Here is an 18,787-nt window from a genome sequence, read left to right as displayed (position 1 = left end):
TTACAATTTACGCATTCATTGATAACTTTAAATGATTCTTTGATTCATTGCCAAGTAAACTGGGCTCCTAAAGAAACTTATCAAACTTCACAAGCACACTACACAAATTCCACTCAGTCAAAATGAACAAAATTTTGACAAAGGCTATCTTCAATAATCTTTACCAAGCACGTGTCAATAATAGAGATATTGGATTAATAAAAAATGGGCTGTAGCCCCTCAAATCAATTGGTTCCAGAATCCAAAGTCACAAAACAGCAAAAGAAAGACCAATGAAAGTGAGATGAGATTGAACCAAAATTGCTTGACTGCTATTGAGTCAATTCAGTCATTATACTTCTTTAACCTCAATAAGTGTGTTTAAAATGGTAATTTTAACTTCCTGCAACTTCTTAGTTATTGAGGCAATCAAACATTCCGATGATCATACTGTGAACTTGAATAAACTGGTAAGTTTGTTAATCCCATCTCACTTTCATGGGTCTTTCTTTTGCCATTTTGTGACTTTGGATTCCAGAACCAATTGATTTGAGAAGCTACAGCCTCTTTGTGATTAAACCAATCTCTTATTAACTATTGACATGTGCTTAGTAAAGATTATTGAAGCTAGCCTGTGTCAAAATTTTGTTCATTTTGACCGAGAGGAATTTGTGTAGTGCGCTTGTGAAGTTAGATAAGTTTCTTTTGGAACCCAGTTTATGATGTGGTATTCATTCTCTAGTGTAAATCATGATGGAAACGAAAGAAAGAAGGAAAGAAAGAAAGAAAGAAAAAAAAAAAAGAAAGAAAGAAAGAAAGAAAGAAAGAAGAAAGGAAGAAAGAAATGGGAGGGGTGCATAAGTGCAGGGTATGTACTGGGGTGAGAGGGAAACTGGGAAGGGAGAGAACTAGATCATGTGACGGGACACTGCAAAGAAATACTAATATACAAAATGAAAGATTGTTTTTGTATCAATTGAAAATTATCCCTTCATTAAAAAATTTGATGCCAGGGCTAGAAATGAGAATATCCCCCGATAGTGTGACATACATATTGAATATACAGGACTTTGGCAAAAAATATATATTGAGTTAATCCATGATTTTTTCTTCAGTTGTAAATCATGATGGAAACAAAAGAATTAAAGAAAGAAGAAAAAGAGAAGGAATGATAGAAAGAACGAAAGAGAAGGAAGGAAAGAGAATGGGAGAGAGGTGGATAATTGCAGGTGTATGCATTGGGTTGAGAGGGCAACTGTATAGGGAAGGAACTATATCATAAAGGTAACGGAACATGGAGAGAAATATACAAAATGAAAGAATCATAATGAATAGTTGTTGTTTTTTGTTGTATTAATTGAAAATTATCCCTTCATTAAAAATTTGGATGCCAGGGCCAGAAATGATATCACCCGATTCAGATAGTGTGTTATACATTTTATAAAGGCCTATATATGGCAAAAAAAACAAATTTGAGTTAATCCATATGATTTCATCTTGCATTCTGCATCAGATATTGTGTGATGAACTTACTTTGAGATGACTTATATTTCTCTAAATTAATTGTTTAATAGTAGGAACTATTGCCCTTCACATCATCGGGTACCATGCAATCTTGCCCCCTGCCCCTACTCTCCTTTTCATTTCTTACATTAAACGTAAAGTTCAACTATTATTCTTTAAATTTTAGCTACGTTGGGCATTTATTCCTCCCGCGAAGGCATAGTAGATTTCATAAATGGATCTAGTCCGTCTGTTTGGAGGAGTTTGTAAACATTATTCCTTAATACCTTTAACTTCATCCTACATGTGGAGGAGACACAAGATGTAGTAGGCCGACGTCCGGCGGAACAACAGACGAAATAGAAACTTTCGGTCTCGAAATGGTAAAATGGACCAAAAGATTGCGCAATCTTTGTTTACATCTAACCTTGTCACATGTGGGCGTGATGCGATCATGGCTGCTTCCACCACTCTTCGAGCCGTGAAATTGGATATCGCTAAAGATGGCATAGCAGTCATCAGAATGATCAGAGGAGATAATAAATGGAATCAACCATTTTTAAATGATATGGGGGAAGCACTTGATAAGGTAGAAAGGTAAACAGACGATGACTTTGGCTTGATTTATGCAAGTAACCGTAGGCTTATAGGAGGCCATTACCGTACGTGAATGGAAAATGCGAATTTTGGTGTACGCAAGTAAATAAGGGATATCACGTTTTCGTGAAGCGTCTATATGGAAGTTCATGCTTCCAAATTGTACACGAGGATTTTTAGAACTATCTTAATCTTCGGGACGGTGAACTCGATCGGATATTCCGAGTGACAAAGGTGGGGGCATACTCGTGATATAGGCCCCGCTCGAGAAAAAATTGTAATCGATCATACCTCAATATCCAGGTTGCTAACTTCAGCTCACTATATATACTCGTGATATAGGCCCCGCTGCTGTGTTGAACGGCTTGGAATGTCCGTGCGCGGGGCCTGTTTCACGAGTATAGTACTATAACCGTTATATAGGCCCCGCACTACTGCACTTCAGACACTCCAACACAGTAGCGGGGCCTATATCACGAGTATATATTAAGCTTGCATCCTAAGATAGTCGCGAAACAGGCCCCGTCCAATGTGCTTATCCCAGCATTCGCACGTGTGTGGGGCTCGGATGACGGCTATATAGTATACTCGTTATCGAGGCCCCTTACACTGTTATGTAGTGGAAAATAACGTGGTCGTGGGGCTTGTTTCCCCGCGCGGTGGACGATGAGAATTATAACGGGCGGCGTCCCCCCCCCCGGGGGGGGGGGCTCCAATTTGTTCTCCAAATAAACAAGGAAAGAATATCATGGGCGGCGCCAGTTTAGGGGGCGGGGGGGCTCCAATTTCCTTTTTCAGAAATCTATCTGTCGATTTACTTATGTATGAGATAGTTTTTTTATTATTCATTTATCAATCTATTTGTATTGATTAATTAATGTATTCATTAATCATTTAAGTTATTTGTGTTTGGTGTTTTTTTTTCTTTTGTGATCTATTTATATTGATTAATTAATGTATTCATTAATCATTTAATTTATTTGTGTTTGGTGTTTTTTTCTTTTGTGATGTATTTGTATTGATTAGTTAATGTATTCATTAATCATTTAATTCAATTCAATGTTATAATAAGGACAAAAGTATTTCGTTGGCAAATGGTGAACTGGCTCTTTATTTGCATTTTATGATCCAATGATAGGCCTATTGTTTTATTTGTTAAGCGGTATTTTAGGAAGAATTTTCACCAACAAACCAATTATCTCTTGTGATTTTTTTTCATTTCTTCAGTAAAAAGTGGGGGGATGTTTGTACTGGCCACCCCCCCCCCTCCTCGAAAAGAGGGGGGATATATCCCCCTATCCCCCCCCCCCCGAATTTACGCCAGTGCAGCTGACTACATCGAGATTAGGAAGGAAAGAGGGTGCAGGTCCAAGCAGTCGTCAACCAGCCACGGCAAACAACTACTCAAGGAGCGCCTTTACCCGGCGCCTTTACCTGGGGCGAAGGCGATGACAGCGACTTCGAATGACTCTCAGGAGTCATTTTGGCTTGCTCTTTTCAGAGCCACCAAATTACCAAGAAAGAAACTGGATAGATATGTCTCTATTTACCTCTTAAACAAAAATTAATAAACACCCTACATTATTTTCTTCAATTAATACTTATGGGTAAGCGATTGATTTCTAACCAAGAAAAAATACAGTATCAACAGATGCGATTTTTAAATATGATCTATAATTGGCAAATTTATTTAATAAAAATAAATAATATAACTATAAAGACGGGGATAAACCTCAATGCACCCCTAATATAAGGCACCAGTTTCGTCAATGAATTATGGTTAAGCAATTGATTTTCAACCTAGAAAAAATAACAATATCAACAGATGCGATTTTCAAATAAGATAAATAATTGGCAATTCTCATAAAAGAATAAAAATTTAAAGACTGGAATCAACTTCAATACACCCCTAATAAAAAGTAAGAAAATCGATCTCTCAACATGAGTAACAGTGACCGTAAATCCCCCCCCCCCCCCCCCCCCCGAAAATATTAATGAACAGTGAAGTGATAATTTACGATTGCTTAAATATTGAGAGGGATCACCCGAAAAAGTCCCACAAATATAATAAGAACGACAGACTGGACTTAGAAACTGGGTAATGGAAAGAATCTCGTATAAACGTGTTGGCTAATAAACTTTGGGCAGAAAATAGTATGATTTGTATGCCTACAAGTAAAGAAAATTCAGATAAACAAAACACTGAAAATATGATCAAAATCGGACAAGGAATAACAAAGTTATCGCATTTTGAAAATTTGCATCAATCCGATGAAACAGTCCTGGGTGTGTCATCATCATAATTCAATTAGCAAATTGGTGACGTCATATCACCAATTGTTCTTTTGTATTATGAAAATTAGGTTGATTCAATTTTTTTTTCTACGAAGAACTTAAAAAATTGGATTGGCAACTGATTTAGTGCATTAGATATTCATTGCTGCGACTATAAAGGAGACGCATTATTCACAAATATATTGCGAAAAAAAAATTGAGCAATGATTTTGTTGAATAACATAAGGAAAAGGAAAGTGGGGTCGTGACATCAGCCCACCTAATGAATATTCATGACGACTGTTTTAACAAAATATTACTACTTTAAAATTCAAAAATTTTTTTGATATCCCGGTTTTGAGGAAATTTTCGGAATTTTTCTCAGTGAATTCTACTCTATATATTAAGCTATAAATACTTTCAACACGGACCATCCCTTTAAGTTTTAAAATGACTGCAGGATGGGGAAATAGGTTAGCTGAAGAAATACTGGAATATCAATGAACGGTATTGTAAGCTTTTTAAAAACAAAACATGAATAAATTGATATTTGGGTAAAAAAGTAGGGCCTACTATATACCCAAAATAGATAATATACATAATGAAAGGCCGATCCCCAATTGTGGGGGGGGGGGGGGGGGGTAAGTCTCAGTAAAATATAGATTAAGTTAAATATAGTGTAGATATCCCTCAAGCAATAATAAAATTGACCAAACCAAAAGAAAATTAACAAATCTTCCCCGAATGAATATGACTATTCGTTTTCTTTTCTGAACTTAAATGGATGAAAAGTTGGGAAGCGGGGGGGGGGTACATTTATGAAAGGAATGAAAAATACAAATCGATAATACACACGAAGCCAGATGAATGATTCAATATTGAATAAAAGCCGATTTGAAAAAAATATATTGACTTCTTACATCCAGGTGATTACATGAATGAATAAATGGAAGATTGGGGGAATTATACAAGAATTATATAATTTGATTATTGATGAACCCCTCCCTCCCGCAAAAAATAATCAAAATGAAATGTGTGTGTGTGTATTTGAATTTTGTCGGACGTGTATCAATCAGATATGATTATTTACGTCTGCATGGGACCGACCTTTAACGTCACCATCCGAAAGACGTGACCAGGACTCGAACCTCGAGCCTCCGCTTCAATTTGTAACTTCCCCACAGCTTGGATTACAGGCGCACGCCACAACGCCCAGAAATGCGGGGGGGGGGGTGGGGCTCCAATTTATTTTCCCCAAAACAAGGGATAACAATGAACTTCCACACATAAAAAAAATAAAATCGAATTATACCCCTGATTCCATATCAAAAAAGAAAAGAATATAGTAAATAATTAATAAATTTATATTTTTTTAAACACAAGTGCACACCTAGTTACCAATAATGCATATAGCATTTCCATTTATTTGAATGCAGGATAAAAGAGCATTGTAGGTGCAGTGGCCGAGGATCGAACCCCGGACTTTCCATGTACAGCCAGGCGCATAGACCACTCGGCCACGGCTTCTCCGTGGCCGAGCACCTTCGATTAAGATTTTTTTTTAAGGATGTTTTATTATATTCTCTCAAATCAAAATACACAATCAGATTCTATAAACAATTTGTACAAACTATTTGAAACATAAAATCCATTACAATATAATTATACAACTTATACATCAAACTTGAAAAATACTAGAAATTAATACTAATGCGTTTCAGCAATTACAAAATGAAATATTAACAAAATATATGACATGATCGGAGAGAAAAAAAGATAAAAATGTTCCACCTCCCACCCCCCCCCCTCCCTCCGTCCCCAGGTTAGGAGCATTCTCCCCTTTATGCCTATATACTCTACATGGAAGGGACTGCAATTCTCCGTATTGGGTTTTTTCTGTGTTTTTATTTATTTTGTTTTGTGGCTTCGTCTCTCGTATGTATACCTTTGCCTCACTCTCCCTATTTATTCTTTTAAGATTTTCCCATTTCCTTAAATAAAGAGACATCTTGCCTTTACCTAGCGCCAGCCTTCTTTCTTCCAATTCTTTAAATTTCCTTTTAATTTCATCCATGGTTATATGTGCACCCTTTTCCCTCCCTATGAAGATTAAAAATTTAACAAAGATTAAAAAGTGATTAAGCGTTTTCCTTCGTCCTTTAATTCTACCCCTACAAGAATTTCCTCCCAGCTTAAATTACCGGTAGAAATAAAACCAAACATCTCCTTACAATTATCCCAAACCAGACAAGCATATTCACATTCCAAAAAAAGATGGCGATATGTTTCCTCCTCCTTTTCACAAAAACAACAAAGGTTATTTTGTGAGATTTTAAAACGGAACAAGTGATGATTTGTGTAAGCAATGCAGTGTAACATTTTAAACTGAAATTCTCTTAATCTACTGTTCAGAGTACATTGTCTTGGTCTCATAAAAATGTGTTCAAAATACATTTCTTAATCGATTAAAAAAAGACTGACCAAAAATCTAAATGAACTTCCACACATAAAAAGAATTAAAACGAATGATATACATCTTATTCGCTATATCACAAAAAAAACACTGAAAACAAATAAATCCTATAATTAATAATACATTAATTAATCAATTAAAAATAAATTAGATGAACTTCCACAAATAAAAAGAATTAAAAAAACGAATGATACCTCTGATTCTCTACATTACAAAAGAAGAAAAAATGAAAACAAATAAAATATAAATCCTATAATTAATAATACATTTATTAATCAATTAAAAATAAATTAGATGAACTTCCACAAATAAAAATAATTAAAAACAAATTATACTTCTGACTCTCTATATCACAAAAGAAAAAAAACACTGTAGTTAAAATAGATTGATAAATAAAAAATTGAATGAATAATGGATAAATGTAAATGCATTTATTAATCAACATAAACACATTACGGTAATTAATCAATTAAAATAGATTGAAATAAATAAACTCCCGCACATAAAATGATTAAAGATTAATGATACCTCTGACTCTCTATATATCACAAAAGAAAATAAAACATTGAAAACGAATAAATTAAATGATCAATGAATATGATATATTAATAAAATAGATTGATAAATAAATAAATGAAATTTCACGCACAGATATAATTAAAAACGAATGATACCTCTGACTCTCTACATCAAAAAAGAAAAAATGAAAACAAATAGATTAAATGAAAAAATAAGAATACATTATTAATCAATATAAATACATAGATAATCAATTAAAATAGATTGTAATAAATAAACTCCCGCACATAAAATAATTAAAGATGAATGATACCTCTGACTCTCTTTATCACAAAAAAATAAAACATTGAAAACAAATAATTTAAATAATTAATGAATATATATTAATCAATTAAAATAGATTTAAGAACTGAACTTCCGCAAATAAATATAATTAAACAAGACCTCTAACTCTCTCCATATTTATAACACAAAAGAAAAACTGAACAAAAATAAATTAAATGATTAATGAATACATTAATTAATCAATTAAAAATAAATTAGATGAACTTCCACGAAGAATTAAAAAGCGAATGATACCTCTGACTCTCTATATCACAAAAGAAAATAAAACATTGAAAACAAATTAAATGCTTAATGAATATATATTAATATACTAATCAATTAAAATAGATTGATAAATAAATAAACGAAATTTCACGCACAGATATAATTAAAAACGAATGATACCTCTGACTCTCTACATCACAAAAGAAAAAAATGAAACCTAATAGTTAAATGAAAAAATATAAATACAGTATTAATCAATATAAATACATAGATAATCAATAAAAAAAATTGAAATAAATGAACTTCCGCATAAAAAAATTAAAAATGACCTCTGTCTCTCTCCATATATATATAACACAAAAGAAAAAAACACTGAACACAAACAAATTAAATGACTAATGAATACATAAATTAATCAATACAAATAGATCACAAAAGAAAAAACACTAAACACAAATGAATTAAATGATTAATGAATACATTAATTAATCAATACAAATAGATCACAAAAGAAAAAACACTAAACACAAATAAATTAAATGATTAATGAATACATTAATCAATACAAATAGTTAATGAATGAATAATGAAAAACTATATTCACACATAAGTAAATCGACAGATAGATTTCTGAAGAAGTAAATTGGAGCCCCCCCCCCCAAACTGGCACCGCCCATGATATAATTTCCTTGTTTATTTGGATTAACAAATTAGAGAGGGGGGAGGGGGCGCCGCCCGTCATAATTCTCATCGACCACCGCCCGGGGAAACAAGCCCCACGACCACGTTATTTTCCACTACATAACAGTGTAAGGGGCCTCGATAACGAGTATACTATATAGCCGTCATCCGAGCCCCACACACGTGCGAATGCTGGGATAAGCACATTGGACGGGGCCTGTTTCGCGACTATCTTAGGATGCAAGCTTAATATATACTCGTGATATAGGCCCCGCTACTGTGTTGGAGTGTCTGAAGTGCAGTAGTGCGGGGCCTATATAACGGTTATAGTACTATACTCGTGAAACAGGCCCCGCGCACGGACATTCCAAGCCGTTCAACACAGCAGCGGGGCCTATATCACGAGTATATATAGTGAGCTGAAGTTAGCAACCTAGATATTGAGGTAGTATAATCGATTACAAGTGTTTCTCGAGCGGGGCCTATATCACGATTTTGCCAAGGTGGGATCAAAAAGCGGTTTATTGCAAAAATTAAAGAAAAAATATAACGAGAAAGAAAAATAGCTTGCCTTAAACCACTCATTCAATGAACAAGGTTATAATATAACCTTGTTCTCAGTTATATCTCCATGTGTGACAAAATAAAGGTGGCAATGTTTGGCTTATTTTCTCTTTTTCTTTTGGGCAAATGCCTGATTTTTTTACACTGACAGTTCCCAATACACTTATTATTGATACAACTTAACTCTTATTTAAATTTGATTCTTTAAATCATATTTTTCTTAATTAAAAACAGATCAAAAAAAGAAAATTTTCTTGCCATATTACTTTCTACCAATAGAGGGCGTACACAAAAATATGCCCAAAGTTCAAGTTTTTGAGCGCTCTGGTGAATACAAAAATTATTCTCACATTACTAATGATAAATAAATTAAAACAAACTATATGGTAATTAGTAATTTTGGTCACAAAAGGGATATTTTAATGATTTTTTAAAGTGTGTGCTCTATACAGCATTGGCATACCATAGTCCTACCTGTCATGCCTGTAGATTCTCCACAGGCCAGATGGTAGCAGTGAACAAGTGCCTTAAACTAGAGAAATACCAGTAGTTGCAGTAAACATTGATTTCATGAGAAAGTCAGGCTTAATTGTAAGTATATCATCGAGGATCTAGATCTGGTATAGACAGCTGGCAGCTGTCTGTTTCGAGGAGTTTTTAAACATCTTTTTTTATTATTTATCCTCGTACACAGACGGCTCGCTATCGTGCAGCCACCATTAGGGGACTTGCAATATAAAATCCCCCCGTCGGGGCTCTTCAATTTTTGTCTTTAATGAATAAAAATTTTGAAAATCAACGCGACAAATATATGCAAATTAATATTCCCTCTTGGCATTAAGTGCCAAAAAACAGAGAAAAATCAAGTTAAAAGGAACAAAAACAGTGACTTACCTCGGCCGTCGCGCAAATTCACTTCCCCGTTTTATCCAATCTTAAGTACATAAACATATGGCCATTGAGTCCCCTGTACAGATCGCGCCACTCATTCAATGAACAAGGTTATGATATAACCTTGTTCTCAGTTACATCTTCATGTGTGACAAAATAAGGGTGGCAATGTTTGGCTTATTTTCTCCTTTTTTATGGGACAAATGCTTGATTTTCTCACACTGTCAGTTTTCATTACAGCTATTCATCATATAACTGGGCTCTTATATAAATTTAATTTTTTTAATTATTTTTTTCTTAATTAAAAATAGAGATTGAAAAATGAAAATTTTCTTGCCATATTACTTTCCACCAATAGAGGGCGTACACAAAAATATGCTCAAAATTCAAGTTTTTGAGCGCTCTGGTGAATAAAAAAATTATTCTCAAGTTACTAATGAAAAATAAATTGCAAGTGTATGGAAATTAGTAATTTTGGTCACAAAAGTGATATTTTAATGATGTTTTAAAGTGTGTGCTCAATACAGCATTGGCATACCATAGTCCTACCTGTAGATTCTCCACAGGCAGGGTGGTAGCAGTGAACAAGTGGATCGCGCTAGAACTTCGGTCTCTGTATTTGGTGAGTGAAGCCAACGGAGTTCAGCTGAACAACCAACATAACAGAGACCGAAGCTTTTGTCTAGATCTGGTACAGTTACATAAATTGAACTTTGTGAAATCTTGAAATCTACGCTGAAAAATGTTCACTCTGAAGATCACGAACACAGATAGGCACACGTGGGACAGTGTATTATAATATTAATTATTGCTGGAATAAAGACCCGACAGAAGTGACCGAATCCGCGCTTATTTTGCTTATTTCTCAGCAATTGCACAATTTCTTCCAGAATCCTTTGGCACATATTTTTATTCATACAAACAGACACTTGGGTGGTCATTATATTAGTTTCTATAAAAAGTCATTTTGAGATCGTTACCAGAACTGAAATTTATCTTTAATTTCTTACTCTTCACCCTTATTTCACTCCATGTCCATCCTCCCGTTATCCTCAAAATTTGTGATTTTTCCGCCAGTATCAAATTCCTCACACATATTATTCACGGCCGATTTCAAAACATTGCGTGTGATAGGTCGCAGGCCAAACAGCATAAATATTTGTATTATAATTGGATGGCTCAGAAATATTCTTAGAGTTTGGGAAAATATTCCAAGAATCAGTGGAATATTTTCCCAAACTCTTAGAATATTTCTGAGCCATCCAATTATAATTTGTATTCAAGCATTTTTATGGTCACTTATTTGTACATGTATTCAATGATTTTTGTCTCGCCCACCAGAGGTGGAGGCGAAACTTAGGGATCCAAATGTCGTCCGTCCGTCGTCCGTCTGTTGTCCGTCCGTCAAAAATCTAATAACACATAACTCCACAACCGTAAGTCGCTTTTCAACCAAACTTGGATGGTAGATGGACTTGGGGGACCTGCATGTTATGCTGCAATTGGAGGTCACATGGTAAGGTCAAAGGTCATTTTCAGGTCAACATTAAAGTTTACGTGCAAGGCTTTTATGACAAGTGTTATTCCATCCCAGTCACTTCACAATGAAGTTTCGATACAATTCTGTTGCGTGCCCTCGCGAATCACGATATTTCTGGTTATTTTCATACGTGGGCGAGACACAAAATCGCTTTTGCCTTGTTTTCCAGTAACCTGAAGAATTTACATGTAGGCCTATCTTCAAATTTAATAGTTTCTTTGAATTATGTTTACTAAGAATTTCGTCAAAATATGGATTAATAGTTTCCCTGTCATTAATTCACATCCCCTTGACAGATTGTTGTTCAACTCACTCTTTTTGAAACTTGCACACTTTTAAACCCCAGAAATCAAGACGTAAGATGTTTGATCTTCACTGGCCAAGGAAAGTTCTTCAGCTATGGACTGGATCTACCTTGGATTGCCCAACAAACAAAGGATGTCACTAAAAAGTTTTTGACTGAAAACGATGCCCTTGTCCAAAGAGTTACATTATTCCCGATGCCAACAATTGCAGCTATGAATGGTAAAGTATCTGTAATTATGTCACAATTCAAGCACCTATCAAGTCAACGAATCACCATGTCATAATATGCAATGCACATTTAAAAGGATTTAAATCTAACAACTCTTCAAAACTACTGTTTTTAATCTATCTCTCAGTAAGAATATGTCAAAATCTCTCATTACTTTTCCAATAAAAGCTGTAGTGATACGCATTTTCCATCTTGTCTTTGATTTAAAAAAAAACGTCATATACATTTTCCATTATGTTTTTTTTTCTTAAATCCACAAGCAATGATACAAATTAATACCTCCCTCTGTTTTACTACAGGTCATGCTTTTGGCATGGGTGCCATATTTGCCCTGGCTTGTGATTATAGGGTGATGAAAAAAGGGCGTGGCTGGTTCTGCCTTCCAGAAACCAAACTCAAGATCAAGTTTTCTCCCATTACCCTAGAGTCTATCAGGTAATTATCCAGCTATGAATAGGCCTGTTAACTAACATGGTAATTGTTTGCATACTTTTTTAAATAAAATTTGTTGTGTATAACAGGAAAACTTGCCCGGGGATTCCCAGACATAGAAACAGATAACTTTTGCGCAAACTAGATTTAAATTATTGTAGTTATTAATCTTTATTTCTAATAGCGTATAGTGAAACCTTTTTTGTGTTCAAGATTTGCCACTTTGGAACTTCATATAAACATAACTGCAAACCCAATAAAACAAATTAAGAAAAACAACTGCTCACTCGCAATCCTCAGGATGGTACATTTTGGTACTTACAATTTTGGTACTTACAAATATTCACAGTTTTCCTTTGAATAGGTCAGAAATTCACCACACTATACCCTCCCAGATGTTTTAAATTTTGAGAAAAAGGATGCATTTTATTGTTATAAATGGTCAGTATTTCAATTCTTGTTTTTACTTAGACTGAAGTTGCACAGAACCCAAACTCTGCGAGATGCAGCTATATTTGCCAAACGCTACACTGCAGAAGAAGCACGGAGGGCAGATATAATTGATGAAGCAGTAGATGAAAGTGAACTCTTGGCGGCTGCTATCCGCTATGGTAATGAGATTGCAGGTAATGATATAGACAACTAATTCTATTAAGGCTTTGTCAGTATATTTTGGGGGGAGGGGTACCAGTGCCCACCCATGAAATTTTGGCAGACACCAGTGGAGCAATAAAATAAAGAAATGCATAAGAAATTCAGTCTCACAAAAGACTGTAGATGTTTAAGTATTTAACCACTATTTAGACCTGTATTTCTTTATCTAACACTTCTCATGATATTGGATTTCAAATCATGAATCAACCAAGTAGGTCTATGGAAATACGATTACCACACTTGTCAATTTTTTTACTTGAATCTATCAGTCAATAACATTATTATATTGTTGCAATGTGTGTATGACCACATCAATTTTTCTGCTTGTTAATAACTAGTCCATTGCAGTTATACAGATAGATACACTGTTATTTTATGTAAGAGAAGTTAGCATGTAGAAATACATTCAAGCTGCTACATGTAGTTCTACATAAAATTACTCTTTCTCTGAATATGTAGGGCTTTATATATGAAGTTAAGTAAAAAGTGTGTAAGTATTGAATAAATTTGTATGGTATGTATCTAAACTCAAAAAGTTTGGAAATCTGACTTTGATAATCCCTCCTTGGAATATTGATCATTAATGTGTGATTGATACCATTGAATAGATCATTTAATTTTCTTTAAAATGATACCCAACATGATATGATTGTGGTTCTTATGGAGGTGCAGTGCCTTGAAATGTGGGGCAAGGTCAAAATTCATAAGTTGCAAAATATTGAAAGTCACCGTTTTTTCCCCATGGTGATGAGTGAGTTCCCATTAACATCAATATTGACATGGAATCAAACACACCTCTGCACAAGCAAACACATAACAAACAAACATGCATGGGTTTTTCAAACCATGACCCAAACCATGTTATCTCACAGAACCATCACTACATAAACCACAACAAAGCATCAAAAATGAAGAAGCAGGGGCTTGGTTTGAATGGATTTTCATCTCTATTGGCACAGGCAAAAGAATCATATTCTTCATTGACCCTTCATGACTATTTCTGCTCGTTTTGCAGCTGTTCAATTCAGACCTCATCCAACACTTGAATCCTGCTCTTTTCGTGATGGCATGGTAATAACAAGCATGGTATAATTTTTAAGAAAATTAAATGATCTTTTAATGATATCAATCATGCATTGTGTAAAGTTGGGAATTGGGAGAAAGTAATGGCCAAACTCAGTTTTCCAAACTTTTTTGAGAGATTTATGTTAAATCCTATACATGTATTGCGACTTACTGATCAAAACCCCATTTGTTTAACATGTAATTTTGTCTAATCCCTAGGTGACATATTGGACAGAGATTGTGTATCGGCTACGAAAGACAAGCTGTATGGTGCCTCCATCAGGGCTAAAAGAGATGAAATGCTTCGGGGAACGACAGAGCAAGCCCAGGATGACAGGATCGATGGATTCATTCGGGGGGCCCAAATGATTAAATCAAAGATGTAAAATCCAATCATAGCAGCTACCTAATTATATAAGTATTTAACCACTATTTAGAACTGTCTTTATCTAAAACTCCACATGATATTGAATTTCAAATCATTCATATTTAAGGTCAAGTGCACCCCAGAAAAAAATCAAACAAGCACAACGCTGAAAATTTCATCAAAGTCGGATTAAAAATAAGAAAGTTACTACAATTTAAAGTTTTGCTTATTTTGCACAAACCAGTTATATGCACAACTCAGTGACATGCAATTGAGAGAGTCAATTATGTCCCTTACTCACCATTTCTTTTGTTTTTTATTGTTTGAATTATACAATATTTCCATTATTACAGATTTGACAATTAAGACCAACTTGACTGAACCATAAAATTTTAAAACATTGGTAATACCACATGTTCAGGGAGAATAAAACTTTTGTTTCACAGAACACTGGAGAGAAATTTGAATATTTCATATAATAAAATACAAAAGAAATAGTGAAGGATGTCATCAGTCCCCTCATATGCATATAGTATAGTGTAGTATATAGAAAGTCTACGAATATATTTTTTCAATCTGAGAATATTTTTTTCAATCTTGCCTGAATTGCACTGATGTACCAATGGGGGAGGTGGTGGCATGCTGCCCTTGAAGTTTCGCAACCAAGAAAAAAAGAGAGAAAAAGAATAAAGAGGAAAGGGAATGAGTGAAAATTTATATTATTGGGGTATTATCTCAAAATCTATTTCAAAAATTCATTTTAAAAAGGTCAACATTTTTTTATGCTTGCTTCACTTGCATCTTTTTAAAAACTTTTGCTCCATCCGCCTTATCTGATTCCCTCAAAGTTTTTGGCTCATTATGCTGAATTGGATCTACGGTTATACTTCGGAAGGTTCATAATTCTGAAGGTTCTTTATCTTGAAGGTTTGTAATTCCTGAACACTTTAATTGCCTATACCTTGATGTTTGTTGATCCAAAAACATAAAAAGGTTCGTTAATCCGAACATTTGTGGCGTTATTCCGAAGGTTAGATAAGCCGAAAACAAAATAAGATTCAATGTTCGGAAGGTTCGTTAATCCGAAAATGAAATAAGGTTTGTTGTTCCAAAGGTTTGTTAGTCCGAAAACGAAATAAGGTTGGTTAATCACTTAGTTTTCGGACTAACGAACCTTCGGAATTATGAACCTCATTTCTTTTTCGGATTAACAAACCTTCAGAATTACGATTCGTTTTCGGACTAACGATTTCGTTTTTTGGACTAACGAACCTTCAGAATTACGAACCTTCGGAATACCCGAACCTTCGGAATAATGAAGCTTTGGAATTTCGAATGTATGCGGAATCTCCTACAGGGTTCCTAGCTGCTCATTAGGAAAATCCGGGAATAATTATTTCACTTTTTCCAGTCAGGGAAAAGTTAGGGAATATGACAAAATTACCAAAATCAGGAAAAAGTTCGGGAAATTTGATTGGCCCCAAAATCAAAAGAAGTCAGACTGTATTTTATTTTACGTCATATCGAAACAACATCTATTTTATGACTGGCTATGCTGGGGAAGGGGGGGGGCTGTGTACTAGTTCTAATAAGATTTACATAACAGAGTTTCATATGGCAGATAGTTCACTGCAACAATAAAAAAAATGTGTGAAATAGGAAGTGAGATGAAATAATCATGGAACTTTGAGACTTCCATTAGAGAAAAATCTGGAAAATCAGGGAATTTGTTATCTTTGATTTACTAAAAGAAAAACAACAGTTACTCTTAAATGAATAAACTGGCCTGTCTTTGATACATAATGGACTGTAATTATGAGCAGCTGAACCAGTGATTTTGATTTAGAATCCTGAACAAAATCACTTGCATGATGGCAATTAAACCTTCTACCTTTAGTTTTCTCTTGTGAAGTTTACTTTATTTTGCAACTTTTGATGATTCTATTTTTGTATCATATGTTAAGATAAGACTGGAATGAACTTTGTGTTTATTTTATTCTTTTTTTTTCAATTTCGTTTAAACATTCGGTTGAACTTGTATTCAATGTCCAAAACCTCAATATAAAGCCATCGGGGTAGAATTTTTCTGTCTCTGAATTTCAAATGAAACCTCATTTTAAATCTTTTAGCATTACCGTGAGACATTGATGATTTCTAATTCATATTCACTGCCTTTAATAAAATTTAGAAGTATAGACATAAATTTTATTAATGTACCAAAATTTGAATTATTTTGCCACTAAATAAAATGTGAAGTCGGTGCAATACAATGCATGAAATACATAATAATCAACAATCAACATGAATAACACTGCACATACACACATTTCTAATTGATGCTAAACAGGGACTAAAAGGAAAATGTGTGAGGACATTTGCATATGTGTGTATGTAAATCTAGCACTAACCAGGATTGTTAGTGGTAAATACAGTGGGTGATTTCAAGCTCAGTGTTGACCTTTTGGTGTTGGTGTTAGGTCAGTTTTGACACGATTATAACACCAAACATAAAATGAAGATAGTCCTGAAAAGTCACTCACTAGTTTGTGAGATGTCAATAATGTGATCTGGATCAGTTTTACAAACTCAGAATAGATTTTGGAGCTAAGGGAAGCAATCCAAATTCCAACACCAATGCCAACACCGAACTTGAAGTCACCCAGTGTATTGCATTTTCCATAATTTGTTATCATTTGTGAGGCTAACAAACATGGGCCATACTTGTATTCATTATAAAAAAATGTGAATATTTTATATTTTCCAAACCAGTGTCAAACTTTTGTCTATGGTTATTAGGTGATTACAGATACACCTTCACACACACACTTTTAATTACCAAACTTTTAATTTTCACTTCGAATTGCAGTATTGCAGAGTTTACCTTTATATCATTATTTTAGTATTGCAGTCTGTATATTATTCCTGTTTCTGTACTATGATATTTTATGAATAGGTTAACGATTGAGGCTTTTGAATCATTGTGTTTAGCATGCTTTGGAACCAATTGAATATTGATAGTTGAACAAAGCCAAATGTAATTTGTATCAATTAATATTTCTTTATGTGCCCTCTAAAAGCCTGGGTGATGTTTCTGAGATCCTATTTTATCTTCATTTTATTCGAGATGAAATGTCTTTTATTAGTACACCACCCCTATTCCTTCAAATAATCTGAGCGTACTGTTGGTTAATAACTTTCCTATTATAAAGCAAAAATTATATTTTACTAAACTTGCTCAAAATTAACAGCTCATAACAATTCTGTAAGTAACTTTGTCAAAAGTCTGTGCCAAGTCCTTAAAGGGGGTACTCCAGGCTGAAAATGATAAAAATTTAACAGATAGAGAAAAATCAGACAAACAAAACACGTTAAATTTGATCAAAATTGGACAAGGATTAACAGAGTTATGGCACTTTAAAGCTTTGCGTTATTCCAATGAAACAGTTCTAGGCATGTCTTCATGAATATTCAATGAACAAACTGATGATGCCATATCCCCACTTGTTCTTTTTTGTATCTTATATGAAGTTTATTTTAAAAAATTTCCTTCAAGAACTATAAAAATTGGAATGACAACTGATTCATTGCTGCAATTTATTTCATTACAAGGGAGACAAATCTTTCACACGTGTATGAAAAAAATGAAACAATTATGATTCCATGTAATAACAAAAGAGAAAGCAAAGTGGAGATGTGACATCATCAGCCCACGTAATGAATATTCATGAAGATGCGTGTATAACTGTTTTCACAATACACTACTTTTTTAATCCAATTTTGATGAAATTTTCACATTTTGCTCTGGATTTTACTCTATTTTTTTAGATATAAATATTCTCAGCCCAGAGCCATCCCTTTGAGCTGGAATCCTGCTATGTGGGCACTATGCGTCTTCTGATAGCAACTTTCCTGTTTCCCCCGTCTATAATGAAATGTGAGAAATGGTAATCAAAAGACGCTTGCAGGTTTCCTTTGGGGGAAAAACAGAACACTGACTTTTAACAAGGTACCTTACACCATTGTTACTTGTACATGGGCGATTCCACGGTCAGTTGCATTACACTTTTATATGTCTTTTCTTAATACTTGTTGCTGTCATTTTTACAGGGGTTAGTCTTTCTGTCAAGTTTATATTGTCAATTTTCGTGTAAACCGAGGCTTTAT

General features: G+C 34.2%; 1 protein-coding gene across 1 annotated transcript; it reads left to right on the top strand.

Annotated features, from left to right (window-relative positions):
• Nucleotides 1–1,872: 1,872 nt before the first annotated feature.
• Nucleotides 1,873–15,511, top strand: LOC121408005 (enoyl-CoA delta isomerase 2, peroxisomal-like). Its single transcript, XM_041599304.1, has 5 exons — nucleotides 1,873–2,079; nucleotides 11,917–12,095; nucleotides 12,405–12,540; nucleotides 13,009–13,163; nucleotides 14,476–15,511. Exons 1-5 carry the CDS (start codon nucleotides 1,937–1,939, stop codon nucleotides 14,640–14,642), a joined length of 780 nt encoding a protein of 259 aa, XP_041455238.1. The 5' UTR covers nucleotides 1,873–1,936; the 3' UTR covers nucleotides 14,643–15,511.
• Nucleotides 15,512–18,787: the final 3,276 nt, after the last annotated feature.

This window comes from Lytechinus variegatus, chromosome 2 (genome assembly GCF_018143015.1).
Source record: "Lytechinus variegatus isolate NC3 chromosome 2, Lvar_3.0, whole genome shotgun sequence".
NCBI lineage: Eukaryota > Metazoa > Echinodermata > Echinoidea > Temnopleuroida > Toxopneustidae > Lytechinus > Lytechinus variegatus.
Note: the sequence above shows the minus strand (reverse complement) of the source record. Positions and strands in the feature narration are given on the sequence as shown.